The 18,001-nt window shown below is 43.7% G+C and overlaps 1 protein-coding gene across 14 annotated transcripts in view; it reads left to right on the top strand.

Moving 5' to 3' along the window:
- Window positions 1–18,001, top strand: part of EXD3 (exonuclease 3'-5' domain containing 3) — a 347,824-nt gene that overhangs the window by 91,907 nt on the left and 237,916 nt on the right. For 12 of the 14 annotated variants that reach the window (XM_014570610.4, XM_006117367.5, XM_025181796.3 and 9 more), the window contains 3 exons: window positions 7,119–7,183; window positions 12,594–12,761; window positions 13,982–14,149. In XM_014570610.4, coding sequence (XP_014426096.3) covers window positions 7,119–7,183; window positions 12,594–12,761; window positions 13,982–14,149 — 401 coding nt within the window. The remainder of the gene's footprint in view (window positions 1–7,118; window positions 7,184–12,593; window positions 12,762–13,981; window positions 14,150–18,001) is intronic. The other 2 variants (XM_014570611.4, XM_075905829.2) reach the window with 1 other exon arrangement.

Genomic DNA, 18,001 nt, shown 5'->3' with positions numbered 1-18,001 from the left:
GTTGAAGCATGACAAGTTTTGCAGAAGGAATTAGAAAAAGCCAAAAGCAGCACAGAATCCCCAGTTGTCAGGAACATGTTTCAGAGCTGTTGGATTGTGGGTGGCCTCCTTTCTTTACATTTCTGTTTTTCTCCATTTGGTTTCTAACATTATGCCAGGGACTCTTCTCATGCTCGTGGTGCATCTTACAGAGAGTTAAATGAGTCTTTTGGGGGGTGAGAGAGCCTGCAGCACAAAGCAAGGAGGACGTGGCAGGATCCAGCGATATTGTAGTAACAAGACCCTAATTTTAAAAATCAGCGAATTATTTAAAGTACAGTCCTTTTGGCTAAGTAACTATAATCTCTAATTACTAGATATTCCCATTTCACTAGCTAGCCAACATGTTGGCAGTTGGCACTTTTTCCTACATATCTGAGTAAAACCCAGTAGTACTGAGCTGTTTAACAAGTCTATAAAGCACAGGAAGAGTAGCACACCCTTCTGCCTTTTTAGGATGAATGTACTATTACAAAGCTATTTCTGCATACTTTCAAATGATTCGACATTCCTCTACTGCTTGTTTTGCCTCTCCTCTTAATGTCTGCTTTCTCCTAATGAGCTCTGCAATGTAGTTACGATGCAGGGCTTCAGAAGGCATATTGAGAAGTACAATCCTGGTTCTTATAAAATTGCCCAAACATTTAAAAAATGTGTTGCTTTGTGATACATGAATTCATACAAATTAGTATCTATTTACAAAGAAAAGTATATCATTCAGTCATTCATGATTACAAGAGCAGTTCCCTGTAAAATCATGTTCACAAGCTCAAAGAATCAAACTGTAGTAAGGCTGGAGAGGCTAATTATTCCAACTGCGTGTAGCTGAAGTTTAATTAAGAACAGGTCAGGCTGAAAACTTTAAGGTTATAAATATCTGTTCGTTACTTAGAGTGGAATTTTGTATCTCTTTTTTTAATCCTGAATGCTAGTCTGAAAATTCCAAGTTAATGGTACCTTAAGAAACAATCTCTATAATCACTAGAAAGGATAGAAATTCATCTTCAGTATCGCCCAAACAATTTTAACTTGGTCCCTGCATCCACTAACCTTGCTCTCTATGTACTCGGTGCATCCTGGGGTCAGGAGACAAATGTTTGGCTGAGGCACCATTGACAAATCTAGGCAGTTTATTACTTCTCATGTGGAATCAAGACAGTTGAGATGGTGATAGATGAGTGCGATTACCCGCAACCCTGCTCTAGCTTGTGAGGTTCTCATTTCTTGAGTTGTTAGCTCCAGACTCACTGCCTACACGCGTGCATAGCTTCACAGCACGATACCATGCAGACATTTGCAGTCATCTTTTCTTTTGCAGAATTGTCCCAAATAATCATTCTGATGCCTTGAAGATGTCAATTGAGGAAGCCTGTTTGCTGGGTTTTAGGATTATTTTATGCAAAAACCACAGGGGGAGAGTTAAGGCTCTTTTATGACTTAATAGATAGATGAGTGGATTTGGTTTGGCTACCATTGTGTTTATTATCTTTCTCTTGTTAGACATGATAATAAAGACAGCATTTTAAAAATGAAAGCCTGCCCATTTTCAGGCTAGAGACGTGACTTAATGTTGCTTTGGAGAAGGCCTGAACATTGAGAGAAAGAACTTGACCTTATCCAGCAATAAAGTGCAGCTGTAATTGACTGATTGATGCAACCCTAAGTTGAAGTTATATTATCTTCTTTCTCTTCCAGTTTCTTTTAATTAGCTGACTATAACTCTTTCAGGCTTCAGGCTGTGTGGTGTCTATTGGCTCTTGACACAAAGAAGAACTATCATGAGATTTTTCACTGGTAAATTTCTCCTCTGGGATTTGATGTCTCATTTTCCCCTGCAAGATGCACCAGTGGCTTTAGTTAGTAAACGGATTTCTGTTGCCAGTAAAATTGGTGAATAATGTAATTGAATTTTGAAATGGCACATGACCAAAACCATCATTTTACTTCACCCGCCCGAGAGTGCCAGTTTTGTCATGATCACGATGTGTTTTGAATGAACAGATAGAAGTTTCTGGCTTTCCTCAGAGGCAATTTTCCAGCTTAAAAATATAAACACTGTGGTTTTCATGGTTTTAAATATAACCACCGATACTGAGAAATGGAAGAGACTGGATTTACAATCGCCCCCTTTTATTACTGGACAATCAAAGAGGGTTTATTTTCTTAATTAAAATGTTGAATGCTATGGAATCACTGTCAAAAAACTTGAAAACATGAATGTGGAGTTTGGGGGTGGGGCCAGAGGGGAAGTCAGGTAGTTTATGCCTGCAGTGAGGAGGTGCAGGATATGCTTCTTTCCCAGCGCTCCACCAAAGCGTCGGCCTTTTCCCGCCACAGGGCGGTGGGATCTCGGTGGGGCTCAGCGCCGCCACTGCTGTTGCAGATGCAGATCAGTGCCCGCTGCAGTGATTGTTGATGAGATAGCAGTGTCCCTGCTCTACCTCGCAAGTGGAGTAGGTCACCAGTCCAGGGCACAATGAGACTTTGGACCACTAACTCACTTGTCATTTGTTTATCTGATTCAGGACTTGAGAATCGCACTTGCCAGTTAGTGGGGAGCTTTCCATGGCAAGCCATTAGGCTCTCAAGAATGCCACTTTTATCTGAAAAGTAGTTGGTCTGGTTGGCAAGAAACCTGAGCTAATGTAGTGTGGTCTTCCTGAGCCTACAGGCTGCCAGCTCCTGTGCTGCTGCCCCATAATGCTGCGCATCGCATGCCGCAGAAAGCAACTGACAAGACCCCACATGGGCAGGGTTGGAGAGCCCTGTGACAGCAGCAAAACTGTCAAGAATAGTGTTCATTTCATGCGACTGCTTTTGATATCTAAAGGCTGCTTGTGGGACTGGTACTGGAGCTATTCTTAGAGGAGAAGGGCCAGACCATGGAGGGAGAAGGAAGATACTGAAGACATCTGTGTAGTCTTCACCGCAGCCAGGGGAATGGGGAAGAGACCTCCTCCCCACAGCCGCCAGAGAAGGGATGTAATAATATAGTCGATCAACCGCTAAGCAAAAACTTATAGGTTACTGCTATAGACTACACGCATTTTCCCCCCACCCTTTGCCAGTACATTTTTTAGCAGGCTGGCCAGCAGCCCATCTCAGTCCCAGGACCTACCCTGCTGCGGCTCTGCATTTAAAGTGTATTAGGAGCCAGGCGGGCAGACAGCCCAGCTCAGTTCTGGCTCATGCCAGGTCTGGGAGCTCAGACCCTTCCCCCCAGACAGGGGCTGCCCAGGGACTATGGAATAGTCAACTAACTGATAAGAATTCGTGAAGTTAATCGACTATTCAATTAACCAATATTTAACATCCCTACTCCAGAGGCTCTGGTTGTGGGAGAGGAGACAGGCAGCTCCTCCCTGCCAGTAGCTGGAGAAATGTAGACCTTCAAATATATATCATGTTTTGTAGCCAAAGGCTGAGAGGACAGGAAAGGGTGTCCACACAGGGTTCAGTACAGACTCCAGTACCCTTGTGAATATTGCTGTGGGGCTGTGCAGCAGACGGTTTTGCCTCTGAGCTTCCCCATCTGTGTTTGTACCTGTCATCGGATGGTAGATGTTCCGTTCATCCGGCCTTGATCAAATGTTCTCAGAAACACTCCATGTAAACACTCCATGCAACTAAAATGATTAGGGGTTTGGAACGGGTCCCATATGAGGAGAGGTTAAAGTGACTGGGACTTTGCAGTTTAGAAAAGAGGAGACTGAGGGGGGATATGATAGAGGTCTGTAAAAGCATGAGTGGTGTGGAGAGGGCAGATAAGGAAAAGTTATTTATTAGTTCCCTAAATAGAAGAACTAGAGGACACCAAATGAAATTAATGGGTAGCAGGTTTAAAACTAATAAAAGAAAGTTCTTCTTCACACAGTGTGTAGTCAACCTGTGGAACTCCTTGCCAGAGGAGGCTGGGAAGGCTAGGACTATAATAGAGTTTAAAGAGAAGCTAGATAATTTCATGGAGGTTAGGTCCATAAAAGGCTATTAGCCAGGGGATAAAATGGTGTCCTTGGCCTCTGTCTGTCAGAGGCTGGAGAGGGATAGCAGGAGACAAATCGTTTGATCATTGTCTTCAGTCCACCCCCTCTGGGGCACCTGGTGCTGGCCACTGTTGGAAAACAGGCTACTGGGCTAGATGGACCTTTGGTCTGACCCAGTATGGCCGTTCTTATGTCTACACGAGTTAGTAGAGGGAGAGAAGGGGACTGCTGTGAGAATTAGGATTTGTGTAGCGTACTTACTGCATCTGTGTATTTCTATATACGATTCCTTGTTCAGGGGAATCAAGCAGTAATTGTTTCTTTCTTGGATGGAGACACAGGGACCTGCAGTGAGCTTGAGTGTGGTTGCTTTCTAAGGAAGAAATTATAGTTGTGCGTGTGTTTTTCTCACTATTGTGCTTTCTCACATAAACATGCTGTGTAAGAATACCTTTGTCCAATGCTCCTCCCTACTTTCCTTTCCAATTTGCCCTGCTCTTCCCCCCTTCTCCTGTTGTTTTGCCCGGTTCTTCCACCAGACCTTCCTGCAGCAAGAGACACTGCAGCAGCTGATGCTAGTGTCCATTTTAACCTCTTTTTTTTCCTCTGCCAGCAATGTGGGAAATCAAGACAGACAAGGAGAAATAGCCTAGTTGCTGAAACTATGTCTTGACAGCAGCCCTGGACATCCAGGAGAACATCTTACATAAAAACGGCCAAAGTGGGTCAGACCAAAGGTCCATCTAGCCCAGTGTCTTGTCTACCAACAGTGGACAATGCCTCTCCTGTCACCCATTCCCAGCTTCTGACAAACAGAGGCTAGGGACACCATTCCTGCCCAGCCTGGCTAATAGCCATTGATGGACCTAACCTCCATAAATTTATCTAGGTCTTTTTTGAACCCTGTTAAATTCTTGGTCTTCACAACATCCTCTGGCAAGGAGTTCCACAGACTGACTGTGTGAAACAGTACTTCCTCTTGTTTGTTTGAAACCTTCTACCTATCTTAGGTCAGATCCATCAGACGTGCTATCTTGGGTCAGATCCATGGTTCATCCAGCCCAGTATCCTGTCTTCCAAGAGTGGCCAGTGCCAGGAACTTAAGAGGGAATGAACAGAAGAGGACAGTTTGAGTGATCCATCCTGTGTTGCCCAATCACAGTTCTGGTAGTTAGAGTTTTAGGGGCTCCCAACACAGAGGGTTGAAGTTCTGACCTACCATCTGTGAACTTACCTGATTTTTTTCAAAGGAGGAATAACTGCTGGGAAGATCCTGCAGTTTGCTGAATGCCTGGGTTCCAGCAGGACTGTGGGAATGCAGGAAAGAGAGGGAGTTAGCTAACGTGGGAATGATAGCTGAAAGAGGTGGCACTTGGCTATCTGGTACGTCCTATTGAAATTCTTTAATTTTTGTGAAGTTGCTTTGTACTTGTGATGCCTTGTGGCATTTATCCTGCGTCTGGGAAGATGTTCTTCAGAAAGGCTAGTGGCAGTGCTGCTCACTTTAAGTGAACCGGAGAGACTAATTACATTGCTACTTTTCTGACCTTGTCTTCAAGCTGCCACAGGGTTTCACTGTGAAAAGATTAGGGGGGAAATCACCAAAGGAGGAACTTGTTTTGATGACAGAGCTTGTTTTGATGAAAGCTCGTAGCTTAAACTCTTTGGGATATATTATTGGCTTTTCATACATTTCCCTTTGAAATCTGTGAGGAAGGTGTACAAGTATATGCGTGTGTATAAATGATGAATTTTTATTCTTCCAAAAGGAAAATCAGTGGCTCGATAATTGTTGCGGAGCTTGACTTTACCAGTGAATGATGATGTAAAATATTATACAATGAATTGCAAATATCACACTTTATAATGTAGCTTAGTTGAAGCAAAAGTTTTTCACTTTAAAGTAGCTTTTTTGTTGGCCAAAGTGGCATACCATGATAAATAGTCTTTGCACATTTTGAAATCCTTTATCCAGGTTTTATATATAGCATATAGAAGGTGGTTTAATTGTGGGTCTTTTTGAGGTTTAATTAATTAACCCAAAGGCTTGAGCCTATTTTTAAGTAGACTACATTGTGGACTTCAGAGGTTAGCAAAAAGTTCCCCCAGTAACATGTTCTAACTGATGCAAAATTGAGTAAGAATATTCTTATGAACATGCAAAAAACAATATTCAGAACTAGAATAGTTTTTAAATTAAGTATGACTAAGTTTTGATTGTTCCAGGTACCTCATTCTGACTGGTTTGATGCATAAGAGATGTTAATGTAACTTTTCAAGTGGTTAGAAAATCTACTTTTAAAACATTCTGATGACCATTTTGATCAAGAAGGCTTGAAAAGTTGCTGTGATTATTGGTTTGGTTTGTGAAAGCAGTGAAAAAGCCCAGATGACATTCTCATAATTTATTCTGCATCACATCTTTGGTTTTGGGGCTTATTATCCTCTCATACTCTCGGATAAATTGTGCCTTGTCAGGCTCACCATAACCCTGGGCCTAATCTAATCCCACATACAAGTATGCTGAGGCACAGCAGCCTTGCAGTGATTGCCCACTGACCGAGTGTCTCCTGCAGTTATGAAGGCGGTCTCCAAACCAATTCTCCCACTTCAGTCTCTCATCTGAGTGCTGAGATGACATCCAAGCCCAGGTCTATTCCAGGGAAAGCTTCAGGAAGCACTGATAATCCTTGCTAAACTAAGCAAGAAACGACCTGTTTTAGGACTGTACAGTTTTTTAATTTCCAAAATGGGAGAGACCAGTCCAGTCCTATTTGCTGAAGAGCGGTAACATGATTTAGTTGTAAATACACCCTGAGAGCTTTGCACTGAACAATCATTTAAGTGGGTGTGGGTGTTTAGTTAACGCTATGCATGGATGATGTCTGTTGTGGTTTTGTTAGGCTTTCAAAGTGAGGGGTTTTAGCACTTTAATCCTGAATGACAGTTGGAAGGTTGGTGGTTTCAAACAGTGGCATGGAGGGGCCTATTTCTCTTCAGCAGAACAATGCCCCAGTGTATGTGGACTGCCTGTACAGAAGCACTAAATCTGTTTTGTTTTTCTCTCTCACCCTCCCCCCCCTTTCCCCCCCCCAGGCCAGGACTCACTCCTATTGCTTAAAAACCTTCAGTCCCTCTGGACAAAGAAAGAAATGAACAAGGTAAGGCTGTCTATATAGGGATCCTCCCTTCCCACTGGAGCTAATAACAGTATGCAGAGCATGTCCAGTCTCTGAGCCGTTGGGTCAGCCCCACAATTCTTCATGATTGCTTTCAACTTCAATGCAGAGGGGAAGGACCTACAGATCTGCAGTGTGAAGGGAAATAAAAGGCAGACTTTTCCAATGAGCAGCAGTCGTGGGACACACATACAAAGACTGTAGCAGACAGGCCGAGTTGTTAAAAAAAAAAGAAGCTCATCTTTTATTTTAAACAATTTTTCTCCCCTGAATATAGCGAGCAGAAAATCTGAAAATGTGAAATATCCGGTCATCCTTAAACCTGGCAAAGAGAGTGTTGAAATCGCCAGCATATCTTCCCGGGGGTGGGAGTGGGGGTCACTTTGCTAAGTGGATCAATATTTAAGCCTCCATATTTCATGGCTGTCTTTTCCTGTTTTTATTTCTGGAGCAGTGTGCTGGAGTTTGGCTGGACAGTGTCTCTTTGAAATTGAGATATATTTAACCAGTCCTATATTTTCTAGGTGCTACGTATAAATTTCTCTGAGGGAATGATACATACTATGGATGTAAAATCCCATTAAATTAGTTAATTGGTTAACTAATTAAGTGAATTAGTTAATTAAATGGGACTGCATGGGAGTAGAGAGGGTATTTTAGCTCAGCTGTTTCCGGCCCAATGCAGGGCTGCTGGCTCCCAGCAGGTCTGTAGCAGCAGCCCACCGCCCGTAACTGTTGCCAAATGTAGATGAAGTATGTATTAGGGATGTTAACTAAGAAAACTAACAAAAAAACCTAGACGTAAGTGATTAATCTTTAGCTTCCCATGTTTAGCAATCTCTGCTTTGCAGTCAAGTTAATAGCATCAAGGTTTTCCTGATAGACCTGGGAATTTGCAAAATAATGTGTTGTTGAGTGGAACATACCCGCTGGGCTATATGCTAGTATGCCCAAAGGACCCTAGCCTACATGCTACATCCTAGTTGTCTGAATTGCTCAGTCATCATATTTAACTGGTGCGTTTATATCTTCTTGTTCTTCTGGCTTGTGGTTCTCCAGCCTTAGCCACTGAACAGATGGGCAGACTGCAGTCAAGAGGTATCTTTGAATGGTCAGTTACCGACGCAGTCTAGAGCTCAGCAAGTGTGAAGACTAGGGCTTCCTACCAAGTTCTGCAAGAGCGAAAGGAAAACGTTAATAGTGAGGGTTCATTCCACCTGGACAACAGCAGGCGAAAATCATCATCCAAATCCATACGCTCTGCAAACGGGAATTTGGGTGGATTGTAACCAAAATGTTATGAAAAGGAGCCTCTCAACTGAAGTGTCCAGTGCAGACTATATCACAGCTTTCTTATAGCAGAGGGAATTCTGCAGGATTCATCCCAGCCTCCGTAACGTATTCAGCAGGTCTCTTGCACTGCGCCACCGCAGGAGTGCATGTGATTTCAGACGATTTGCTGTGAATTGGCTCTGAAGGAAGACAGAGCCTTTACTGAGGAAATGTTCCTCAAACACAAAGTGTGGGTGCACTGCAGGCAGGCACAGCCACGTGGCTCTCTCTCCCTCCACTACTCTCCATATCTGCCAGTGCAGGTGTTCGAACCACTTCCCTTTGAAAGGGAAAGATGGGCCTCCCGACCACTAGAAAAGCCATTGGATGGATAAGGCAGGGAGCCATGGCAGGGATGGTGAGGGGTAAAACAACTCTGTCATTCTAATGCAGGGCTGTGCTCCTGCTGTCTGCACTGCCATGATGCACACACATTGCTTCTTCAGCTGCCTTGACACTAGACCTATTCAGGCTTTTGAGCATTGCCTGCCTTCAGAACTACATTGCGTTCCATGCTGATGCCAAAGGGAGCTGTGTGCATTCTCTGAGAACAGAATAAGGCCCTGAATTTGCAAAAGTGGCGAGGAGTCCTGTGACACCTTATAGACTAACTGAAGTGTAGGAGCATAAGCCTTCGTGGGCAAAGACCCACTTCGTCAGATGCATGTCATCTGACAAAGTGGGTCTTTGCCCACGAAAGCTTATGCTCCTACACTTCAGTTAGTCTATAAGGTGCCACAGGACTCCTCGCCACTTTTGCAGATTCAGACTAACACGGCTACCCCTCTGATACTTGATGCCCTGAATTTGTAACCATTCGGCCCCCATCTGCCACTTAACATCATCACTGTTCCAGACAAGATAATTTGAAGTAAAGTGACCCGAACTTTGCATGTACAGTAAATGAGTAAAGTTAAAATGATATACATTGATTTCATCAAGACCCCCGGTGACTTATGCAGATGACTTCTATTAATGCTAAAGAGAGTTAATCACATTAATTAATCTTCTCCTTGTGAACACTGATAGAAGAATAGATCTCTACATTTGGCTAGGACCATGCTGGAGGTTTTCAGAGTTCAGTGATTTGTGCATAGAAGAAAAACTTTTTTTTTTGGGTGTAATACAGCAGGATTAGTCAAAGGGTCTTTGCTTTTGTAACTTGGAATAAAGAGCTAAAATGAACAAAATAAAATAGATTGTGTAGCCCATAAGTTTAAGTTGCTAGCCTGCTTTACCATGTAACATACTTCTTTCTTGGACTGATTTGTGAACTCCGGTCATCTGAAGAAGTGGGCTGTGCCCACGAAAGCTCATGATACCATCTTTATGTTTTGTTAGTCTATAAAGTGCTACCAGACCATTTGATGTTTGGTTTGTACTACTTAGTTACTATATCCTGCTGTCACTGAATCAGAGTTCCAGTAGATGTTATTCATTATAGTTATTTTTGGTGTTTGGTTGTTCTGCAAGAAACTGCCAGATCTCTATCCTGTATGATTAGCTAAAGCAAGTTAGTCTGGGTAGGTGAGGAAATAAGATTTGGGCATGGTAGTTTGGGCGTGAATTAAGCAGTGCCAGTTCTCTATAAAACATCCATGCTGGAGATCACAGTTGTTTGCTCTTCAACTTCGTCTACCTTCTATCAAGTTATGAGTTCAGCTTTGCAGTGTAGCTTAGTCATTCAACATTTTTAACCTTCAAATTCATGGGGCATGCGAGGGACAAGTCTGTCTCTTACCACCAGGTCTTCAGGTCAGGGAGTGAGTATGCTAGGTATGTAGTTTTTATCATAGAAATGATACCACCCAGAGCCATAGAATTTTATATTGCCTGGTAATTCTATGTTTCACAACATTTGTTAGTCTTTAATTTATTTTAATAAAGTGTTAATGATTCGGTATTATCTTTGCCACGCAACTCGAGAGTCTCTTCCGAGAAAGAACTCTCTGTGTTCTCTCACTCTGTGGCCTTAATTGGGACAAAAACCTACTTATTTTCTGGTCAGATGCATCCTGTGGCAAGCCATAATCCCTGGCCCATACATTGAGGTCAACTTCTGGACACCAGCCAAAAAATTCTTATACATGGGAGTTAGTAGGCTGTGAAATAGTCTCCCAAAGAAACCCTGTCATGTGAATTATTGAAAACTAGATCTGCCATAGTTACAAATCTACGTTAAAAGAATCTTGTGCTGGAGGAATGATGAACAAGGTGATTCAGGTAGCACGTTCTGTCCATCCCGTCCCATTTTTCACTTCCTTGGAGCATTAGCAGACTTTAAAGAAGGATTTTCCCATTGCTAAGAATAGCTAAGTGATCCTTCATCAAAAATCAGTCCAGATGTACTGTCACTGCTCTTGCCAGTTTTGCGAGGGTTCTGAGCTAAGTTGGCATGAGTGAGAGCTTGCTCTCTCTCAGGCCATTGTGTTCTGCTCAGAGTCTGACTCCAGCCCAAGGAGATGCTGAGCTGTGCCGAGAAGGCCCTTGTTCAATCCCACATGTGCTGAAGTGGGGCTTTGGGAAAAAAGCCATTTCTGCAGAGTGCAGTTTACTTGGCTGGTCACTTTGTTTTCCTTTGGCTGTTGTGTCTGATACTTACAGTTGGATAAGAGCTTGTCCCACTGTAGCCTGGCTGCTGCTTCTGCTGAATTTTGCAGTGAGGGTAGAATTCTGTGTTGGACTTCATGAGCTCTTGCCACAGGGAAAATGCTTAGGGAAGGAGCAGACTTTTATCTAAACACACATCGTTGTTAGTCATCAGCATTGTTTTTGATGCAGCTGATAACCCAGGAAAGAGAAACAGATTTATATTTGTTATGGGTCTGAAGGTTTTCTCAACATGAAGGAGGCTATGGAAAATTACTGGCAAATCACACTGTCTTCCAGTAGCTATTTTAGATGAATAAAAAGGAAAAAAAACTAACATGCATATTATCTCTAGATTTTTTTGTTTTGTTTTCCGTATTCTTCTTCAGTCGTTTTGTGTTGATTTCATTTGATGCTGCAACTGGGGACATCATATAGAATAAATTAGTAAACCTTGCTGCATACAGGAATCAGCATCCTTCAGATTTTGCTTCTTAGCCAGAAAAAAGAAAAGCAGCTGCTGTGATGGAATTCTTCTCTTCTGTCACTGCTCTCCCTCTGCTCCATGCCTGGATATGCACCATGTGGTGAAAAAGGTGCTTGTGGCGCTACTGAAGGATGCCACCTCTTCTCCCTGCCAACCTCTGAACTCATTGGAAACTGTTCTCTAATACAAACATTATAATGATATTGCCTAGTGCTTTAATTTATCACTTAGTCCAGATGGGGAGTAAGTTGCCTATTAGCATTCACAAAGTGAGGGTTCAGTTCCTTCACTTTTCTAAACAGATCACCCTGGAATTCCTTAGATTTATAGCCTCATTTTTTCCATGTTCCATGCTTTTCAGCATCCCGTCTATAATTGTAATGAGCTGTCCACTATAAGAATGCTATGGTGGCCTAAACCAAGTACCTCACGCATCTTTGGAGAAAGGGAAGTTGGGTTTCAAATAAGGCAATTTGAGTTTTCAACAAGTTGATGGGAAATGTTTTATCCTGTATTAAAACCCTAACTCTTTAATTCTCTGGAGTTTTCACTCTAGTGTAAAGTGTTGCACAATTGTGATTGCAGTGGTGATATGATGAATGTAAAAGTTTGCAGTGCAGGAATGGAGGGTTGGTTTTGATCTGTAGGTATGTTGGAAGTGCAGGTAGGCGAGTTTGTAAATCTGCCTGCCTTTACTATCACCACTTCTCCAGTAACACCCTCCTCTCCCAGACCCTCAGCCTGCAGAACAACTTCTCTGTCTCTATAAGATAATTAGTGTGGGCAATTGCCGCCTTTCCCATTGGTTCTGAGGTGCAGCGGGCCATGAAGGAATCTGTAATGACATAAGTCACTGGAAGCACGGATGGTGGTTGAATGACAACAGTTACCTCTCTGAACAGATTCAGTTAAATAAGAGTAAATCTTTGTGCTGGCCGGGGGAAGGGAAGAATCACTAATCTCCTGGGTTTTGTATCTCGGCAGCTCAAGGAAGAAACCAGGAGGGGCTTTGCAGCGTTGGAAGACCCGCTGGCAGGACTCCTGGACATGCTGGAGAGCAGCAGTGACTGGCAGGGAAAAGGTCACTCCCTGGGATGTTACATCACCAATGAGCTGCAGCTGTGGATAAAGGAACATCCTGTAGGCCAGCAGGTTAGAGAGAGAAAGAGACTGAGCCTGAAGAAAGGGCCTCCCATTCCTACAGAGTCCAGTTCCTTTCCACCCTGTGACTTGCAGATGGAATTAATCCTGAGGCTCTCTGTTCCTTTGTCACTGGCCTGAAAGGAAAATGGCCACTGGTGCTAAAATACCTTCCCTTTTCCTCCGATAGCCTGGGAGTTCTGTCTCCCCAAATCAAGCTGCCTTGCTGGAATATGGAGCTTTCAGACGTTCCCTTGGCTGGAGGCTTGCCCTTAGGAACCACCATCCCTGCTGTCGGCAAAAGCCCACTCACTGTCTTCTCTCCCAGTTTTGCATGCACACAATGTTTACTCTAGGATCATGTAAGTCTTGCCAAATGGCAGGAGCGCCTGTCCCTCAGCATGCTGAAAGTGGTAACAATCTGGTTCTCCCCAGTAGCTTAGGTCATCACAAGTCATCCTTCCGTTTCCTGGCCCTGGTGCATTCTTACACCTTGAGATTTTGCCTTTCGGTACGTTGCTTGCTGTGAGTGTCAGGCGGCTTTGTCTTGGTACTGCTCCATTTTTCATTTCCCCCCGAGTGCCTGAGTGTGCGAGTTCAGCTGCTCCATTCAGAGCCCCAACATCTCTCTTTTCTGCCATTCCTGTCTGTTGTAGTTGAATTAAGCACAGGACCGAGAGTCAAGCTCTCCAGAGTTTTACTAGAATGACCATGTATGGAAGTGTGTATTAGTTATTGGGTTCCTATATCACAATGCCATCTGTTTGCCTCATGGCCACTCCAGGGCCTGGGAATGAAACTGACTTCTCATGTGTGGCAGGGAATGGCTGCCTGTGGAGAGCTGGGGGGTGGAAGAGCCAGGAAGCTTGTTTCTGCTGTGGGCACGTATCATTAAGGAAACCTGCTCCGACCTGCTTTCTAACTTCTGTGATGAGCTGGAGGTGTGAATACTGCAAGCAGTTCTGTTGGGGGCCGTTTCCTCAAGTTCTGATTGACCTTTATACCAGGCCTCTCCAAGTTGTACCCCACCAGCATTTAATGTTAGTTTAATTGGCCGCTGTAAAGTAAGTTGTGCAGTGTCTTGCCCTGATTTCTGTGTCAAAACTCCTGGTGGGAACTGGAGAACCCCTTCCCAAAGGGTTGCCTGGTCTGATGTTTTAAAATGTTCTGTTTTGACTGTCATTGAACTCTGTTGGTCTTTACAAAATCCACGTTTGACTCTGATTTCATAGTCTGGCTTGAGACTGAAGAAGCTCCAGGCCCGAGTGTTCAGAATCCTAGCCCAGAGCCAAGTTAATCTTCTTGACCCGCTGCTCAACATTTATCAGCTACATGCAGCAGACCGGACCAGTTTGCTTGGCCATGTCAGCCATATGTACCACAAGGGCAAGTACAAAGAGGTGAGTCTTGACTTTCAGTGAGATTTGCATACTGAGAGATCCGATTCTCTGCTAGTGTCTGGGCCTGGTTTCATTGGGTCTGTGTAAATGCCATTTCACACCAGCAGCGGGGCCTGGCCGTGGAGGGATTTTGTATGATTGTTGCTCTGGATACAGTAAAAGCCAACCAGAAAGCTCTAGAAACCAGCATTTCTGACCTTGGAAAGTCCAGTTTATAGCTTGGTTGGTGCAGGCCAGCAGGCTCCCCAGCTGCCTCTGGGCATTCCCCAGATGCAGGAACATGTCCTGCTACTCCTAGGTGGAGGAAAGCTCGTGGGGCACCATGCACTGCCCACACCCCGAATACAGGCTCCCCGGCACCCATTGGTGGGTGCGTGGCCAATGGGAGCTGCGGGGGCAGTGCCTGCGAGTGGAGGCAGTGTGCAGAGCAGCGTAGTCGTGACTCTGAGTAGGAGTAGTAGGGCCGTATCCCTGCTTGTGGGGAGCTGCCCTTTGTGAATGCCCCCCAGATTCAGCTTCCGCAACCCCCTCCTATGGGCCAGCCCTCTGCTCAAAGCCACTGCTGAATCCAAACCCTCCCAGAGCCCCTCCCTGCTCCCTTTTGCACCCCCCATCCCAGAACCCCCTCCTGCACACCAAATCCCTGGCCCCACCCCAGAACCCACATGCCAGCTGGATCCTTCACTCCTCCTGCACTTATTCTAGTTAACTGGACTATTTGACTGATGGCACCTCCCATTTCCCCAACATTTGGGATAAGAAAGCTTTTACTGCAGTGCTAACTCTTCCTTCAGTCTAATGCCTCACCCTGGGGGACACACAACTCCAGTCAAGCCTAGCCTCCTTTTGCAAGGCTTGAAAGAATTTGATTAATTTTGGGGTAAGTTATTTTGGATGCTTAATAACACAAAAAGTCCTTTATTTCCTGTTAAGGTGAGAGATTTTCTAAGGACACCATAGCCACTGAAACACTGAAATAGGGCCTGGCATTAGGACTAGCAGGCCTCGGCTGCAAGCTGTGACAGAGGGTGTCTGCATTGTGCTGATTCTACTTGTAGGGCTACTTTCAGATGGGGCAGTAAAACATTCAGCTGTGAGCCCCTTTAACCCCTTCTGTCCCTCCCTATGTCTTTCGAAGTTTGAAACCCTTCTAAACGTTTGCTCTTATTCTTTGCTTTCTCTGACCCCCTTGTTGAAGCCCTAAGGTTATCGATCGATTGGGGGGGGCGCCTGGATTTCAGTCTTTACTGTGGAGAAACACTCTCCATTAGTCCCCAAGACACTTTTAATATTCTTATGTGAACAAAGCATTTTTCAGGGTCTTCAATTTTGCCTTATATGTTCATGTCCCACCTCACAAATCCCAGATGAGAATAATGTCTCTGCAGACAATGAGGTCCCTGATATTCCTCAAGACTCATGTACTTCTCAAGCAGATCCGATCCCTCCCGGGGCCTTCGGTATTACAGCTACTTGAGGGGCGAACCAATTTGTTTTTCAGAATAACAGTAATTTGTGTAGCTGAGCCGAGCAGTCCCTTGGGATCCGTGAACTTTGTGTTGTCCCCTCCAATGCTAGCGGACTACAGTGGGTCAGAATGGAAGTAATGGTGGGATAAAAGTTAGTCATTGGAAGATAAATCTAGATGCCACAGATGTGAATGTTTCCTGCTTCTCAAAGTTATGAGCACCTTGGGAATAGAGGTTGTTCATAACTCTGAACAAAACATTATGGTTGTTCTTTCAAAAGTTTGCAGCTGAACCTGGATTTAATATAACTTTGAAACTTTCCTACAAAGAAGAAAAATGCTGCTTTCCCTTTAATTTTTTAGTAGTTTACATTTAATACAGTAGTGTACTGTATTTGCCATGTTCTTTTCTTGGTCTCTGCTGCTGCCTGACAGCTTACTCCTGGTTCCAAATGAAGTGTGTGGTTGACTGGTCAGTTCCTAACTGGTGTTCGTAACTCAGAGGTTCTACAATAATAGTAGCAGGTACATTCTGCGTGAAGCACCCCTGAAATAGGGGAGATGAGACGAGTCTCACTGGCCACTGGATGGCACTAATGCTCCCAAAACATATAGTGGGAGCTTTATTTTCCTGACGGTAAGTTGGGTGGCAGTTAAAGAAAAAGGCAGAAGTGTCTGTGTGGCAAGGTGCTGGAGATGTGTCCATTCTGGTGGGAATGCAGTTGATTGCAGCTGGTAGTGTGTGGAATGCAGCACTGGAGGAATTGACAAAAATGGGTTTTAAGGCTGACAGTTGGAGTTCATGCTTTTGTTTGATAAGGGAGAATCGTCTCTAAGCACAGGTATTTAAAATGTCTGTGATACGGTTCCAGCTGGGGTGCCGTTAGCTATAATTCCTCTTTCTTACACAGATGCTTTTGGGAGCCAAGCATAATGGCCAGACGAGTTTCAGTAGTTGCCCTAAACCATACCCTGAGCTCTAGTGTTAAGAGTATTAGACTCTGTTTTGTGTTCAGGCGGAGCCTGGACAAAATGCTGTGCACACCATGTGTTGTGCAGGACTCCAAGGCGCTGACAGTACTGTAGCCTTTCAGAAGGTCTTTCTCTGGAGCGCTCCGTTTCGGTGTTGGTGAATGGCTTTATGAAAACCAAGATGGCCGCCAGTATTTTTTAAACAATGATGGAATTCAGCAGACCAGAGGCTAATATAGTGCGATGCTATTCTGTGAAGAGACGCTGAATAGGCCAGGCTGTGCTTTAGAAGAATGAGGGGTAGGCAGAAGGCAAGCTAGTGTTTCATGGTCATCTTATGTTACACTTCAGCCTTTCAAAGAGTGTCTGGGGCTGGTTGAATGAACCTCTCTTGCACTCCAAATGCAGGAATCTAAAGACAAAGGAGACTCTTGTCACTCGCAGGCCCCTTTAGCGAATAAAAGCCATTGTCACATGAACAGGGGCAGTCTGGCAGGCTGTGCATGCTTCAGTGCCCCATGATATCGCTAAGTCCCAGCAGAAATCACATTCAGGGCCCTGTCAGCTTTGATTAGTGGGGTCTCATGACTTAATGTGCTGCGAGATTTCATGTCTAAGGGTGGCGGCTGTCTTTCTGTGGGATGAATGCCCTCTATTGTCCACTGAGTTATTTTATTTACATTTTTTTAAACAGCTTATAAAGGTAAAAAGATAGCTGTGCCAAAAAAAAAAAAATCAAATTCCTTTGCTTGTGGATCAGTAGTAAGTGCTTCTAGGGTCAGATACAGTGAAACTTGTTTTGCAGTCAGCATCAAAGTTCTGGTGTTGTTTAACAGCTTTATATTAAATTCTGAACAGGTGGCAGTGGAGCTGGGTTTAGGAAGGAAACAATAAATAATCTTTTTAGCCTTTGACAACCAGAAATATTCCTGGGCTTGAGAGAACTCCCACTCAAAGCTCTCTATGTTAGAAGTCTAGGGACTTTTCTTCTTCTTCTGTATGTTTTTTTAAACAAGAACATTGGGCCTAAGGATTAGCAGGGATGGGAAGATAATTTTTGCATTTAATTTTTAACAACTAAATGACATTATCCTTCTATATTTATATGTTTTCAAATATTAGCAAAAAGTTTCAGGGATTGATTCATTTTTGTACTGAAAATAAATTTAATAAATATGTTGTCTTGAGGTGGTAATTGATAGTTTTCATTAAAAAAGACAGATTTGTTAATTATATCTAGGGATAATTGCTGAAATAAGGAATTAGGCAATAAAGGCATTAAAATATATACTATTTATTTAGTTTAAATACACACATCTTAGCGTACTTAAACAAAAAATGCATTAATACAGGATTCAGGCTGAGAGTACATATCAGTAATTGAAAGTAAAATACATTACTGGGATGGCTGA

Source organism: Pelodiscus sinensis, chromosome 23, assembly GCF_052426305.1.
Source record: "Pelodiscus sinensis isolate ZL-2025 chromosome 23, ASM5242630v1, whole genome shotgun sequence".
Classification (NCBI taxonomy): Eukaryota; Metazoa; Chordata; order Testudines; family Trionychidae; genus Pelodiscus; species Pelodiscus sinensis.
Note: the sequence above shows the minus strand (reverse complement) of the source record. Positions and strands in the feature narration are given on the sequence as shown.